Source organism: Mus musculus, chromosome 1 (genome assembly GCF_000001635.26).
Source record: "Mus musculus strain C57BL/6J chromosome 1, GRCm38.p6 C57BL/6J".
Lineage (NCBI taxonomy): Eukaryota > Metazoa > Chordata > Mammalia > Rodentia > Muridae > Mus > Mus musculus.
In genome coordinates, this window is record NC_000067.6 from 23,761,148 (window position 1) to 23,777,924 (window position 16,777).

Genomic DNA, 16,777 nt, shown 5'->3' on the forward strand with positions numbered 1-16,777 from the left:
TATCCAGGACGCCCACGTTCTATTTCCACTAAGTCAGTTACCACTGACCTCAGGAAATTCCCTTAAGTCTCCATCTTCTGCTCCTTCATCCAGAAAATGAAGGTGATTCCACCTCCAAAGCCTCCTTGAAAGGATTACAGGGATGGTCCTGGGGGATAATTCCTGTGCCTGCAAACTGGGAAGGCTCCAACATGAACAAAAGCAAGTTACACATACTCAGCCGGAGTTGTCAAAATGTCCCCCACAGATCCAACTGTGGCCGAGCAGTTGCGATTGATTCCTTGGAATGGGCTGGCACACATGCCAGACACCTATGTGCGGCACCCCCTCCATCTCTGTGGGATTCTATTGATTTCTGCCTTTCAAGAGAAAGTGGTTCTCTTTGCTGAGGTTCTGTACACCAACCCTCAAGCCAGGGAAGGACCGCTTTGTCCCCTCCCTCTTTCTCCTTCTGCCCTCTTTAGGACTCCGGACTTGTCACACGTGAATGGGTTTCCTTGGCTGATCTCCAAAGACCCTGCAGCAGTTCAGTGAGCTGAACCCTGGGGCGATCTGAAAACAGCACCCACCACCTCCACACACACACACACACACACACACACACACACACACACACACCCCAGGCAGAGGTCGCGCAACCCAGCAGAGATCCTCCTCCCTCCCCCTGCCTCTGCCCGCAGGCAGCGCCTGGTGCCACCGGGCTCAGACCCCGCAGAGAGCCTTGGCCCTTCCCGCCTCCGCCCCGCAGCCCCTCTCCGCCAGTAGCAGCGCTGCTATCTTCCCACCGGAGCACTAGGAGGACGCCCGAGTCTGCAGCGCCCCCGCCCCCTCGCTTTTTCTTTCTTTCCCTGCTTTGGGATCTTGCTGTCTGGAGCCGGGAGAGGTTCCGAGAAGGAGAGAGCGGCACAGGTTTCTGCCGCGGCGCTCGAACGGGAGCTTAGGGACGCAGCATCCTCGGTGTCCACCCGGGATCGCAGCTGCACCGGCCGACATGTGACGGAGGAAAGCCCTCAGCATTCCCGGCAACCGCCTTCAAAGGGGTCCCGGAACGCTCGCCCAGGCCAGCAGCTGGATCCTCTTAGCCCTCAGCGACGCGGGACAGGAGCGGCAAGGTACAACGCCTGGTACGTTCCAGGCTCGCACTCGGGAAAAGAGCGCAGCGGGGACCGCCGCCTGGCTTGCACTCGGCACAACTCCGGGACCTGCGGAGTGCGGCTGGACCGTGTCCAGATTCCCGCCGACTTCATCCAGAGTGACCCAAGACCCTAGCCGGTCCTCCTGCACCCCCTGGAGTTCTAGCTTGCCCTGCATCTGCGCCGACCCCACAACGCCCAGGTCCCCGCAACGCCCCAGTCCGGAAGGGGAGCGCGCTTGCGGCTTCTCCCTGATTGCAGACGCTGCCGCTGTCCTAACTGCACACAGAGGTCCCCTACCCGGAGCCTAGTCCTTGCAGGGGGTGGTGTCCGAGACGCTGGGGAGCGCGCACCATGAAGTCCGCGCTGTGCAGCCGCTTCTTCATCCTCCTGCCCTGGATCCTGATTGTCATCATCATGTTGGACGTGGACCCCCGCAGGCCCGCGCCCCAACTCACTTCCCGTCCCTACTTCTCTCCCCATGCAGTGGGCTGCGGGGGCTCCCGAGTCCCGCTCCGACGGAGTAGCCCCGGGCGTGACGCTGCCGAGAAGCGGAACGAGTCTCGGCCTCAGCTGCAGCCGGAGCCGCGCTTGCCCACCATCTATGCCATCACACCCACCTACAGTCGCCCGGTGCAGAAAGCCGAGCTCACTCGCCTGGCCAACACCTTCCGCCAGGTGGCGCAGTTGCACTGGATCCTGGTGGAGGACCGGGCGACGCGCAGCGAGCTGGTGAGCAGCTTCCTAGCTCGGGCCGGCCTGCCCAACACGCACCTGCATGTGCCCACGCCGCGGCGCTACAAGCGACCGTGGCTGCCGCGCGCCACCGAACAGCGCAACGCGGGCCTCGCCTGGCTGCGCCAGAGGCATCAGCATCAGAGCGCGCAACCCGGCGTGCTCTTCTTCGCCGACGATGACAACACGTACAGTCTGGAGCTCTTCCAGGAGGTAGTGGTCCAGCGCCGATGGTGGGGTGTAGGGTGTGTGTGGGGGGGAGGGGGGACAAGGGGCGGTTGGGCCCCGAAGGTCTGCATGCCCTTTGTGCTTCCTGTACACTTTTGAGTTCTCAGTCCCTTCGAGCACGCATCCCGCACTCGGCGTGGAGCAGCTGAAGATGGGCAGTCCACAGCCTCTTCGGCTGGCTGCGGTGGGTGGAGAAGGGGTGTTGGTGGGTGGAGAAGTCTGCCCCGAGGTGTCTTGCCCTGTCCGGGATTGTGTTCAGTAAATAATAGTACAGGTGATTTGCCCAACTGGATGACGCCCAAAGCTGGAGCTAGGCTTGATTTTCTTGGAGACTGGATCAGTGCCTACAGGTGATTCTGAGTGGAGACAAATGTGGGATAAAGGTACTATCCCACATATCATCCCACTGAGTTGATACTAACAACTCAGCTTAGGGACCAATCTCTTCTAGTACAGCCAGCCCCCTGGTGTGAGATTGATCCCTGGTACATGCACCTACGTGTATGAGGGAGGGTCTTCCTTTGGTCTTTACCTATCGCATTGGCAAATGAATTAGAATTATTCTGCCCAGTCCTTAAGGACCCGCCCCCCACCCCTGCCCCAGGCATCACCCGAATGGCCTGCTGGGCCATTCTCTGAGTGGAATTTATCAAGCCACTCTTGCTTGGCCTGAGTTCCTTGAGCGCTGCCCCGCCCCCTGCTGCTGAAGTGGCCTGTGTTCCCTGGGAGGCCACCTGCATGCAGCCACAGGGATAGAGCCGGTGGCCTTTCTTGAGACTGTTTTGTGGTAATGTTGTAGGTCTGTAAGGGTTGGTGATTTCTCTCTCTCTCTCTCTCTCTCTCTCTCTCTCTCTCTCTCTCTCTCCCTCCCTCCCTCCCTCCCTTCCTCTTTCCCTTCCTCCCCCCTTTCTCTCCCTCTCTTTTCCTCTTCCTCTCTCTCCCGCACGCCTCAACACTTAGTTACAGCTGAATAAAATCTTAATTTCTTTGCCCCGTGGGACTGTAGATCTCCACCTAAAATTCCTCGACATCCAGCCTCCTAAAGACTCCCTGACTTCCCAGCTCCTCCATTACCCCCAGAAAACTGGACGTTCGGGAGATACTGTGTGAGCAGGACACTGAATTCATAAAACAACTGTGTGTCCAGCAATCAAATGCCCTAAGTGCCCCCCACCTAGTGTCACCTAGTGTCAGGTTGCTTTCCTAGCCTCAGGACAATGACTATACCCTTCCCGTTTAAAAAGTATTTGCCACCCTTCATTTCTACTCTTTCCTTGTATTAAAAAAAAAAAAAAAAAAAAAAATTGTTCTCTAGACTCTCATTCCATGGGACTTGCTGTTCATGTTTCCCCAGAGAAATAAGCTTGGTTTAGTGTATAGCATGGATTTTATTATACCCATGATTAGGGTTATCAAATGATTGCTTTAAAGCTGGACTTTTATTTTAAAGTTAAGTTGTTTCTTTGCTCTTTCCTCTAAAAGGAGGACTTGTGTTTTGAAGCAGACCTTTTAACTCTAAATGCTTGTTTATTTTTAAGCCAAGTCTTTCTTGCCCAACTCTGAAATCACTTTACCTATGACGCGTCATCTTGTTTAAGAAAAATAGTGCACATTGCTGCTAATTGACATTTGAGGGGGGCTAAGCTGGAAAAGAGGAAGGATTGCTTCTGTGCCAGCATTCAGCCTGTTGGCACGAGGCGTTAAAGGAGTAGAAAAGTTGGCACATGCAGGCAGGGAGACAATTCAGATACAGTCTCCTTTGAGACTTCCCCTGATGAAAGGAGAGCTTGTGTGAAGGGTATTAAAGAGCAGAAGGAAATTGGGGATTTTTTTTCCATTGACCTGTGGGGGGGGGGGTTGGGAAGGAGAGGAAAGAGTAGGGAGGGAAAAATATTGTATTGGCAATGAGAAAATAATTTTTTCAAAAAAAAAAAGCAAGTGAAACTTTTAAGGCACAAACATGTCCTACAATTGGAACTAGTGTACTACTAATAATACATTTTTCAGACCCTGTGTAACTTTTTGTGAAGATACACAAAATACACAGCCGTGTATTGTCCTTTGTCACCGTAAGATGCAGGACACTCTGTCTTCAGAACCTCTCTCTCAGAAGCAGTTTAAGGCAAGGGCCTTTCCTCAGCGTGCCAGGTCCTGCCTCCCAGCTATAGATACTCACAAATTGGGCTTTCGTTGTTGTTAATGGGGGTTGCATATCTTATTCTCCTTATTACAATCTCAACATGACACCCAATGTGCTTGATTAGTGGGCTTTATGCCTCCTCCTGTATACTTTCTATAATTTCATGTTTATTTGCCTTTAATGCTTGGTTTTATTGATGGGGTGACTCACTCTGCACCCCTTCTGCAATTAATGATTGGGGGTGGACTTCAGTCTAGACACTGTTCCCCTGGAGAAAAGAGAGAAACCCATAAACTACTCAGTGCTTCAGCTCCTGGGGGGGGGGGGGAGACGAAGAGAGGCTACAGAGATGAGGCCTGTATCTCTGCCCTTTCTATTGACCACATGTACAAATTTGTTTTTAAGTAATTCATAGTATGTAAGGAAAGAATGTCTCAAAGCTAGCTCCATCTTTTGTTCATAGAGCTTCTAATCTCCAGAGCTGATGGTTTAAAAAAAAAAAAAAGCAAGATAAAAGGAAGAAAATGAAGCAGGTACAAATTAGCTCACTGAATATTGGCTTCAAATGAAGGAGAGTAAAAAAATGAAAGGCCTCCAAATTAAATTAAAGACGCAACAGGCAATCTGCATTCAATTATTCCTCTCTGGTAACTGGGATAGCATCTTTTTTTTTTTTCCCCCTCTTGTACAGCTAACTAATTTTCAGCTTCCCTTTTCAACTGAGCCATGCTGCCAGGGAAAGAGTGTTTGCACTGAACGAGAACCGAATCAATCTGCAAATGGAGCTGAGTGCGAGCTGAAGCCTGGGAAGCTGTCTACCGAGAAGGAGGTAGCAGGGCCTTTGCAGGCTTCCGGCACCTCAGCTACTCCAGGCCTCTCAGTGGGCAGCAGTGGCGTTTTGCCCCTGATGGACCACTGATAATCCTGCTGGCCTGTCTACATTGATTGAGCTTTCTGGGAAAGCTTATTTGCAAAGCATTTGGACAGCTTTAATAAAAGCCACAAGTACAGATAAATGGGACTTTATAGCTGGTCATATTTTCAATAGCGCTATCGACCAGATGTCTCTTCTTCAAGGCTTTCCCAAGCTTAAAGTGATTTTTTTTCAGCTGAAAGTAGTTTCACCTTTGCAAATCAATTGAATTGAAAGGGTTTTTTGTTTTTGTTTTTGGGGGGTTTTTTGTTGTTTTTGAAGAAGAAGAAGAAGAAGAAGAGGAGGAGGAGGAGGAGGAGGAGGAGGAGGAGGAGGAGGAGGAGGAGGAGGAGGAGGAGGAGGAGGAGGAGGAAGGAGAAGAAGAAGAAGAAGAAGAAGAAGAAGAAGAAGAAGAAGAAGAAGAAGAAGAAGAAGAAGAAGAAGAAGAAGAAGCACTTGCCAAGCAAAACCCCAAAACTTTAATCTTAACAAGATAAGACAGAAGGCAAAAACCAACTAAGAGAGTCAAGTGACACCGGAGTCAGCCAATGAGACAGTGTGGAAGGCTTTTGCATAGTCAAGTGACACCGAGTCAGCCAGTGAGACAGTGTGGAAGGCTTTGCAGAAAGCAGAGGATGAAAGGGTCAAAAGGCCCCCTATCGGGATTTCATTCTGGATGCTGCTACCTATCTGCGTGCTGGGCAGCCAGAGCAGTGGCCTTCTGTGGTCCTGATGCTTTTTAAAGCATTACCATCTCCCTTCTGCAAGCTGCTTACAGGAGCCATAGCCCAGTCGGACACTTGGGATCACAGTGCTCAGCAGCCCTTCCCAATAGGCACCAATGCACCCTGAAAGCAGGCCTGACTTTCTTGCTTTCTTTCCCCTGACCTAGTGGCCTAGCTGAAGGGAACTCTCTGTAAAGAAGCCGAAGAGCTTCTCATAGGTGTAGCCTGGCAAGGCTGCCCTGAGCATATTCCGTGTATATTACGTCTTTCCCTCTGAGCCCGTGGTAATAGGCCATAGGACTGATGAAACACGACTTTATTGTTTTACTTCTTAGTGACTGTAAAACTGCAGCCAGCTTTCTAGATGTTAGATCTATAGATTTATCCTCATGCCCTCTGAATGAATATTATTACTTGAGTTATGGTTCTGCTCTGATAGTTTTCCTGAGACCAGTGGCTTCAATGTTTTAATGGGCCAGAAACAACAATTTGGGTTTAAAAGCATGGCCGACCTGCCTCTTCCCATTGGGTTTTCCTGCCCCTCTCCTCCTCTCTGCCTACTTTTCACTGACGAGTCTCTCATGAACAGGCATGAAGACATGCCCAGAGTATCATTTGGTGTGACAGATGTGTATCTTCAAAACATTTAAGTTGTTGTTTGCTGCCTCTTGGATACTAGAGTAGGTGGCTCTGTTTTCTTCTGTCTGTTCCACTTGCTTCTAAATTACGATCTGGTAAATTTTCTCTTGTGTGAACAGTAATAGAATAGTAATTGCTTTTAAGACATGCTGAAAAAGCAAATAGAACAAAAGTCGGACAGCCTCATTTAGCCACCACGGGTGGTGTTCAAGGTGTGTGCTCGCGAGTGTCACGGGATTCAGCCCTGCCGAGCTATAGAGATTGAAGCAATTCTCATGCTAGGATATTCTGCAGGCTGGTAAGGAAACACATCATTGTATGTTTGATTCACAGGGCTAGTGGAGCATGAAATTTGGGTTTTGTGTGGTTCTCAGATCCTCTTCTAAAACATAAGTGAAAATGTTATAGCCGTCCATAGAATGCTTTTCCAATTTGCAGAAGCAAAACCATAATGTTTTTTTTCAGTTGCACTTGATATATATATATATATATATATATATATATATATATATATATATATGCATATATATATATATATATATAGAGAGAGAGAGAGAGAGAGAGAGAGCACAGTTTTAAATAAGTGTCAAAAATATTTTCTAGACCAGTGGTTCTTAACCTTCCTAATGCTGTGACCCTCTAATACAGTTATTCATGTTGTGGTGACCCTCAACCATAAAATTACTTCTGTTCCTACGTCATAAGTGTAATTTTGCTGCTATTATGACTTGAAATATAAATATCGATGTTTTCTAATGGTCTTAGATGACCCCTGTGAGAGGACCGTTTGACCACAAAGGGGCCTCAACCCACAGGTTGAGGACCACCGCTCTAAATAATTATGGAAGGCCGTGGCAAGCAAAATAGGGAATGGTGGAGCTCAGTCTCAACCACTATAAAGCAGCTCCTTACACCCAAGGCTCAGGGGTCATTGCTGCAGAGGGAGGCAGAAAGATTGTAAGAGCCCGAGGAACCAGGAGTTTACTGTGAAACTGTGTCTCCTAGAAATGTCAGAAGCTACACCCATGATCAGAGGACACATTTTAACAATTGGTCTTTCCTTCAGCCATGTGGGCTTCAGGGATCAAAGTCTGGTTATCAGCTTGGACAAGAAGCACTGCTATTTGCTGAGCCCCCTTGCTGACCCCATCCATTGAGTTTTACTTGTAGCATCTCAAGGTTGACGGTGCCTGCTGAGATAAATACCAGCACCCCCTTCCTCTCTGTATTTGGATAGGAAGGCAGTCTTTTGATGAGGGAATTTAATGTCAATAAAACTTGATGATGGTTCACTGTTTTGCACCAGTTGTTATAAACAGTATCCTCACTTTAAGTAGAAGTATCCAAAGTATCTTGAAAACGTCATATAGCTGGTAGATGCAGGGACAAGAGCTTGAATCAGAGTGTCCAAGTCTAGCTCGAACAACTGGCTTCCCAGAAGTTCCCATTTAGCGAACACAGTTGTGTAAAACATGGAGCAGAAATCTCCTGAAGTGCTGGCTGGCCCCACTATATTTGCTCTTCCTTCTTGACTGCAGCAACTCTTTTAATTTTGTGTTTTAAACTCTATGGATGAGGAGTATTGGGAACTAAATTCTGGCATTTTACCCCTGAGCTATAACTCCAACCCCACTGTTTATTTAAAATTGATAAGAATTGTAAATACGTGTACAATAGGATGCCATTTTTTTTATTTCATTTATATGAGTACACTGTAGCTGTCTTCAGACACACCAGAAGAGGACATCTGATCCCATTACAGATGGTTGTGAACCACCATGTAGTTACGGGGAATTGAACTCAGGACCTCTGGAAGAGCAAGCAGCCAGTGCTCTTAACCACTGAGCCATCTCTCCAGCCCACAACATGATGTCTTAATATAGCATATACTTTATTAAAAGACCATAGATGGTTAACTAGCAGTCAACTCATATATTCTTCATGGTGACTGCTTAACATAGTCCTTAATTTTAAAACACCTACGATTATTATCTGTATTTGCTATGTCGTCCTATGTATGCTCTGTATTTTATGAACTAACTGAAATTTTGCATACCTTAGCCAACAAATCCCTAGCCCTGCCTACCCTTGCCGTTTGATCTTGGGATTATTTCATACACTCCCTCACTGTCTCTGACTTGTAGACCATTTGATTTTGGAGATTGTTTTTTCATGTCAGTTAAAAATTGCTACATTTGCATGTAAACTGTACTCATAATTTTTTAAAATTGTGTGTTCCTGTGAGTAATGATTAAGAATCTCCAGAGCTGGGGAGGTGGCTCAGTCAGTAAACCGCTTGTCTTAGAAGCACAAGGGGCCTGAGTTTGGTCCCCACAATCCATGTTTTTAAAAAACAATACTAGGTGTGGGCATGGTGTGCTTGTAATCCCAGATCTAAGGGCTCACTGGCCAGCCAGCCTTGCCTACGAATGAGCTTCAGGCCTGTGTGAGATGTTATCTTTCTGCAGGTAAACATTAAGGTGTGTACATACCAGCCACTTGATCTCTTAGCCTTCTGTCTTCTCAGAATAGACAGTGTTAGATGCAAGGACATTTCAGGGCACAGGGCTGGGTGATAATTAAACTGTTGATCGTTGATAATTGAGTTGAGCTGGATGTGTGGATGGCAGATAGCTGCTGCTGTCCACTCTCCAGGGGACACACAGATGTACTTGTAGGGACTTTTAGTGCACAGCAGCACCTGGTGTGGGCTGCTGATGGCCGGCTGCTCGTTCAGAACCACCTTCTTGCTGGTAGGATTGTTCTTGTTCTTCTGGAATTAGGGCTACCCCTACATTAAAAGCAAAATTAATAAATCACTCTTTCATGCTTGAAATAAAGGAACAAGGAAACCAGCAAAGAAGTAAAGAAAAAAATCAAGGGAAAAGAGAGAGAGGAGAGAGAGGGGGGGGAGAGAGAGAGAGAGAGAGAGGGAGAGAGAGAGAGAGAAGCTAGAACCTCAGAGATGGCTTTTCTGAAAGGGAGAAACCATGTTCTCCCCCACTGTCAGATTGTTTGGTCCTTTCCCACAAATAGCAAACTCAGTCATCTTCTTTTTTTCTTTTAATATCAACCTTCTCCATTAATAGACAAAGAACCTTAAGTACTATGTAGAGTCCATTTGAACTGAAGGCCATTATTGTTCCTTCAGCTCTGATGGTAGGGACATATCCAAAGAACTGAGGCAGTGTGCAGTTCAGTGACTGTGTCATTAGCATGGGCCTATGATACAGACCTATGTGACATCTTGATGTAAATCAAAGACACAGTGAGCATGAGCTCACCCAGTACAGGGTGATCTGTCTTCTTGTCCTTTTTAAAGTGTCCTTCACTCTAACGTAACAATAAAAAATCCAGTAAGTGGACAAGCCAGTAGTGTAGTCACCTAGTACCAGTGACAAGGGCACAGAATTGCATGTGCTGTTACAGAACTAAACTCTTATAGTGCCGGCTGCATGGTCAGTTCATTTATACCCATGTCACCATAGACACATAACAGAATGCGCTATGCTGCCACACTTGGTGGACTCCAATGGGCAACGGATTTTCAACCCTGTTATAATCTCATAGGACTTCATCACAAATAAGGTCTGTGGGCTGACCAAATTGTATCTTCATCTCTCGAATGAAAACTGAAAGTGTTAGATGCTGGCCTTTCCCCCATATATTGTGTCTGTAGATCCTATGTAACTGACCTTAAACACCATCACAATCACAATGTAACGCATATGATTTTAGTATCTACTGGAACACTGGGCACCATACCCAGGGAAGGCTCTCCCTGGCATGTGTGTCCAGACTAAGTGTGCTATGTTTGATGTGTGATGGGAGGAATGGCTGTGTCCTTAGTGGATTTGTTGGTGTGGCAAGTCGTTGAGGAAGTGATACCTTATCTGAGAACTGAAGGATGAAGGACCTTGTGGGTGGTGGCATAGGAAGAAAGAGCTGTCTAGAGATGGAGCCACCTGTGTGAAGCTGAGGAAATGAGATGTGGAATACTCAAGGATCTGAAAGATGTCCCAGTGGGGTCCAGGGCTGGCATTGGGAGAGGTCAAGTAGAGGATGGGGAGGACACTTGTATATCCTACATGTTCACGAGTGGCCCTGCTCTTTGGGACAAAATTGAGCATCTCTGTCCAAACCTGTCCTGCAAAAAAGTCTTCCATTGTCAATATTTGCAAGTGCTATTTAAGTCACACCTGTTGTGTTCATTTTCCTGGAAACTGCCATGTTTTTGTGTAAATCCATAAGCTAGAAAATACACACAGAGTGCAAAGGGCACACTTTGCTCTGTATTTAGCTTTTGCTTTGCATCTAGTAACAGAAATGCCCACTGGGAAAGTGAACTTTTTCCAACAGAGCTTGTCTAAGATAGGGAGCAAATTGATACATACATATATCATACATACATACATACATACATTGTTTTATTATTTACATATTTATACATATGACAAGTTGCTGTTACTTTTAATATAGGATCTTGGTATATAACTAAGGCTGACCTTCCCTACTGGTCTCCCTAGGACTGGGTTTACATGTCACCCAGCTGATAGGCAAGTATTTGTGTGTCTAATACAAACAGTATCGAGAAAGCAGTAACCTATGACTAGCATTACCTTAAATAATATGATAGATGTGTTATGCCTGCTTCTCCAGCTGGAATACAAAGGTTGGGGTTTTCTTTTATTTACTTCTGTAACTCCAGTGTTTGGAGTCGTGCTAGCATGTAGCAAATGCTCATTAAATATTTACTGAATGAATTATTTGGAGATTTAGATGCTGAAAGGATTTATTACTCCAGAAGAAATTTGATACCAGAAAACAGTCCTGCACCCCAAGTGGCATTCAGATAATCTTCTCGATGTCTCTGTTAAAATTGACTTGAACCCCTTAAATAGTAACAAAAGTGTTCATGCTACGCAGGGAGGAGGTGAATGGGCACCCATGTGTTAGGAAGGCAGCCTTATTAACAGTTACAAAAGTAGGAGGTTTGTCAATGAAGCTAAAAGCCAGTGGAGGGCTGGGCTTCCCCGCCTGCAAGGCTGGGTGCAGGCAGGGAGCGCGTGCTTTCTGGAATGCTTCACCCCCACCCTCTCCCCGCTGCAAGTGTTGTGGCATGGAGAGTCAGTGAAGAAAACTGCCTGTGCCCATGAGTTACATATTTTCGAGCACCAGCTCCTGATATCTGAACTGTGCTTCTTGATGCCTCGTGAAAGGAGGAGAGGAGGGTTCTTGGTCTATACCCAAGTGGAACTGCATTAATCTGTCTCTTAGTTACACCCTTGGGTGGTGCCAGAATAACTTTAGGGACGAGAATAAAATGAGGCTTTTATACCACAAAGGATTCTGGTTAAAATATATATATATATGATCTGTGACCACTTCTTAGTTTCTCTGATAAAATAGTATTACTGAAATCAAGCTGGGGAGAAAAGGACCTATATCATCCTACATCCTTGCTACGAATGGCCCCCATAGACTCCTGTGCTTGGATGCTTGGCTATAGGGAGTGGCACTATTAGGAGGTGTGGCCTTGTGAGAGGAGTGTGTCACTGTGGAGGCAGGCTTGGAGGCTTTTTTTTTTTTTTTTTTTTTTTACGTATGTTCAAGCTATGCCCAGTGTGATGCACAGTCCTCTCCTGCCACCTGCCAATCAAGTAGAACTCTCAGCTCCTTAAGCTCCATGCTCGTCTGGATGCTGCTGTGTTCCCTACCATGATGATAATAGACTGAATCTCTGAAACTGGAAGCTAACCCCCAATTAAATGTTGTTCTTTGTAAGTGCTGCCATGGTCATGGTGTCTCTTCACAGCAGTAAAACCCTAGCTAAGACAATCCTGTAGCCTGTCGTCCAGGCAAGTCAGGGCAAGAGCTCAAAGCAGGAACCTGGAGATACGAACTGATACAGAGACCATGGAGGAGTGATGCCTTTTGGCTTGCTCCCCATGGCTTGCTCAGACTGCTTTCTTTCTTTCTTTTTTCTTTCTTTCTTTCTTTCTTTCTTTCTTTCTTTTTTCTTTCTTTCTTTCTTTGCTTGCTTGCTTGCTCTCTCTCTCTTTCTCTCTTTTTCTTCCTTCCTTCCTTCCTTCCTTTCTTTTTCTTTCTTTCTTTCTTTCTTTCTTTCTTTCTGTCTTTCTTTCTTTCTTTCTTTCTTTCTTTCTTTCTTTCTTTCGTTCTTCCTGGCTAGCTGGTGTTCTCTCTCTCTCTCTCTCTCTCTCTCTCTCTCTCTCTCTCTCTCTCTCTCTCTCTCTCTCCTCTCCCCTTGTTATTATGGCTTTCTCTCTAGAGAACATTTCATCTTCAAGACTTGACTCCTATAACAGGTATCAAAACCAGAAAATCTTAAGATTATTTTTCTTCTGTAGTGATAAGACTTATTTATAATGACTATGGGGGAAGGGAATCAATTACCAATAAGTGTTAATGAGAGCATACCCAGTGTATTACCATGCAGCCTTGGTCAGAAACTGCTTCCATCCTAAACAGTGGCTTAAGGACTCATTTGGATTTTGTGGAGAAAAGTATGTTTCTGTGCCTGGAAGCCATGTTGGTATCCACATGTACCTCAGGGCTGTAAATAAAATTATATAGAGGCCTGAATACTTAAGTGAAACTCTGGGAGCACACAACAGCTGTGTTGGAGCACTTAGTTGGTAGACAAGCTTTCAGAGCACAGTTCAGCCTTCTTTCTTACACACTCCAAGACTCCTGGCTCAGTTGGTACCACCCACAATGGCTGGGCCCTCCCACATGGTAAATCAACAAAATGTAACATAGCCTTGCCCACAGGCCAGTCTGGTGGGGACATTTTTCAACTGAGATTCCCTCCTCCAAAATGACTTAGCTTGTGCCAAGTTAACATAAAACTCGCCAGCCACAGACAGTAAAGGGGCACCTGGGTTGAGACGCGAAGGGTGGATTTGGTTGGTTTAGGAGGGCTGAGGTAGCGGCTGAGGTGGCGTGAGAGCCTAAGACAAGCCCAGGATGTGCAGCTTCCATTTGTGTCCATGTATTCCTGGCATCTGGCATGGACCCAGGGCATACTCGCCAAATGACAGACAGCTTATGTCCTGCCTAGGTGAGAAAGAATAATATCTTATAAAGAACAGATTCGTGGGAAAGAAGGGGGTTTATAACCCAACTGGTTAGAAACAGTTATTGGATATTTAAGTTCATTTCCTGGGACGTTGAGTATATACTTTCTACCCCTGTAAGAGAAAGCGTTAAGATCCCAAGTGGCTGCCTTTGCTTGGAACCTATCCCCACGAAGGTCTTAGACAAGACACAAAGCTTACAGGGAACCAGGGCTGGGTAGTAACGTGCTTTGCTTTTCCAAATATTATGTTACAACTTCTCTCCTGCAGGAGTGAAGACCATGAGGGTGGCAGGAGATGGTAGGGAGGGGCTTGTCCATAGGTCTTCTAGAGGCTCCCAGGCCTGTGAATGCAAGTGACTGCCTCTCTCTTTCAGCCATCCCTAAATCCCTAAAGTCTCTGTGGCTAGAATGTGGCCATTGATGTGTAGTCCTCAATGTTGTTTGCCTGCAGTAACTTCCCAAAGAATTTTATAAATTTATATACCCACGTGAATCTAAGTCTTAATAAATCACTTAAAGTAATTGTCAATGATGTGATTTCCAGAGTGTAATATACTGATATTGGTGTGTTTATTTATACAACTGAGTCTTCAAAACTATTACAGTGTGATACCCTAAACATTTACTTAGTACACATAGCTATAATACAATTTGGAATTAATTTTTGTGGGTTGAATACAATATAAGTTATGTATCTCTTAGTCAGCCTCTTTGACCTGAAGAAGTCAAAATTATTTCTAAAATTAATTCTTTAAAAAATATTTCTAAAGCTTTTTAATTCTTCAGCTTCACACTAAAATCACATGGTGACCCCTGTGCAGCGATGTATTGATGGCTGGGTCTCTTTCAATTGGGTTGAATGAATAATTAGAAACCCCTTGTATCCCTGAAGGATTTATTACCCATTCATTAGCGACATCGACTTTCTTAATAAAGACAGCAATATTTCTAATTACTTTTGTCTGGTGCCGGAGAGGTTGTTATCACAAGAGACAGTGCATTTAGTAGAATTGAGGGTGGGTGAGAATGTTGCCCTGCTGTGAAGTTAAGACTGAGAGGAAGGGCATAGAACATGCCCAAATTCAGTGTGTCAGTCTGAAAGGAAACACACAGAGGCCTGCTGATACCTGGGAGTTTGTCCCCTCCCCAGTGCCTATATCTGCATGGACTGTCTGTGTCCATACTCAAGGACTGCACCGCAGTCCTTAAACCCTGATGGGCTGATAGAAAGACAGTAAATGAAGAAGTATATGTGGCCTGAAGCCCTGACTGACCTAGAAACTCTACTTCCACAACCTCAGAGGAAGCAGCTTGTGGAGGTATGCTTGTGTGTACATATATGCGCATGTTTGCAATGACATGCTATGTCTCACCCTGCTAGGTCAATGTGTGTGATGTTGCTTAATTCATTTTCACAGTGTCCCTGAGGTCAGGTTGATGTTTAATAAGCCCTAACATTTGGTTTTCTCACAGGGCTGATAGAGGGCTGGGTGCTTGTGTGTAGCTGTGAAGTGAAGCATGCTGGTAAAGGAATCCGTGAGGTGATGTATACCAGGTAAACAGGATAACTCCCCTACTAGCTCTTTGAGCATCTCCTCCCCAGAAATCAGGAACACTGGGAAGGCTGTGGAGAGGCTCCAGCAGACATCACAGAGCCACCTCGACGGATGATGTAGCCGAAGCAATCTGGACTCTCTCAGAGGCCCCCAGGGTGCTGCCCAATGGGTGCTGGAAATGAGCGCTTTGGTCCACCGGATCTGTGGACCTGTTGTTCGAAATAAACTTGGCATCGAGAGATGAAAATGCCAGTGTCATTTGTAAAGGTCAGATGACAGTTTGGGGATATTTCAGTTACTCTGCGGAGTTCCCAGCTGCCTCTGCTCGGACTGTGAGAATGTTCACGAAGTTTCTGCCTTCCCAGGGATGACAGTCTTGCCTTACGGGGGAGTTGTGCGGCACGAGCCATCAGAGCCAGGCTCTGAAACCCTGTCCCGGCTGTTCATTATACTCTGCTTTCTTTAGTGAAAATCTCTTTTGATTTCATCAGTGTATTTAACTCCTCCCACTACAATTTCCTGCTGCTGGACAGAGCTCATGCAGGTTGTGTTTCTCGTCCTCCCTGTTTTAGGGTTTAAGAAGCCAAAACGTTAAGATGCTACATTAATATGCTTGTTTCTAACACGCATGATCTCTCTCCTGTGCGGATCCTAGCTTGTAACTTTATATATAGCGTTTCCACGGGAGTGAAGAACGTGGGTACAGACTGGTAAAGTAGAAGGAAATCCATGAGAGAGAGGAGAAAGAATCTTTAAGGGAGAGAGGTTATAGGACACAGGTGATGTGGAAGTAGAAAGAAGGACTTCTGGAGATGGAAACATTCAAGTGGGGAGGGGAACGGGAGGGGGGAAGTCAATTGAAACTCATGATGTCCAGGAGAGCCATGAGGAAGTCTGATGCTTAGTAAGTTAATCAAGATATTTTAAATGAAGTTTGAACAGAGATACACACAGGTGCATAAAACATCTCCCAGAAGTCACAGGTTATTAAACAAAAAATCTCAGTGTCAGCTTACCAGAAAATAGGTTGTTGGTCAGGAGGACCCCCAAAATAGGAGAGGCCATTGCCACTGTTGTTGGAGCACACTGGAATGGGGTGATAGCCTATGGCTGAAGACATTACATGGGTACGACCCGGCTGGCTAGCCATCGTACCAGAAGGTGCTGTGCAGGGTTTACCAGGAGGATAGCCATCAGCAGTCTCATTGGCTGTGGATCCTACGGACAGTAATACCAACCAGCCAGGGCAGATATGGCTCCCACTCCAACAGTGGTGTGGCTGTTATAGGATAAACACCATTTTCAGATAGGATTCAATGCTCAACCCACAGGAGGATATTTATTTCTGATGCTGTAAACCTGGTCAACGCTTATGGCTGGAGAGGCCACAGGCCCTAGGAGGGAAGTTACTGCTGTCATCTTGTAAATCGACATTATGTACCTGTCAACCTGCCTTCTAAATAACTGTGTCCCTGCCTCTAGATGAGTGATGTTGTCAGCTTTGGTCTCTTTGCAGTGGTCAGCAGAGAATGCAGAGACTCATAGCTCGTCTCAGTACTGAGATAAATGGCTTTTAAATACCCAGCCACAAATGGGACCGCTTTATCAT

At 46.2% G+C, this 16,777-nt stretch overlaps 1 protein-coding gene across 1 annotated transcript in view; it reads left to right on the top strand.

Annotated features, from left to right (window-relative positions):
* Positions 1 to 778: 778 nt before the first annotated feature.
* B3gat2 (beta-1,3-glucuronyltransferase 2 (glucuronosyltransferase S)) overlaps positions 779 to 16,777 on the top strand; it is an 85,940-nt gene continuing 69,941 nt past the window's right edge. The window contains exon 1 of the mRNA NM_172124.2: positions 779 to 2,081. Coding sequence (NP_742122.2) covers positions 1,488 to 2,081 — 594 coding nt within the window. The 5' untranslated portion in view covers positions 779 to 1,487. The remainder of the gene's footprint in view (positions 2,082 to 16,777) is intronic.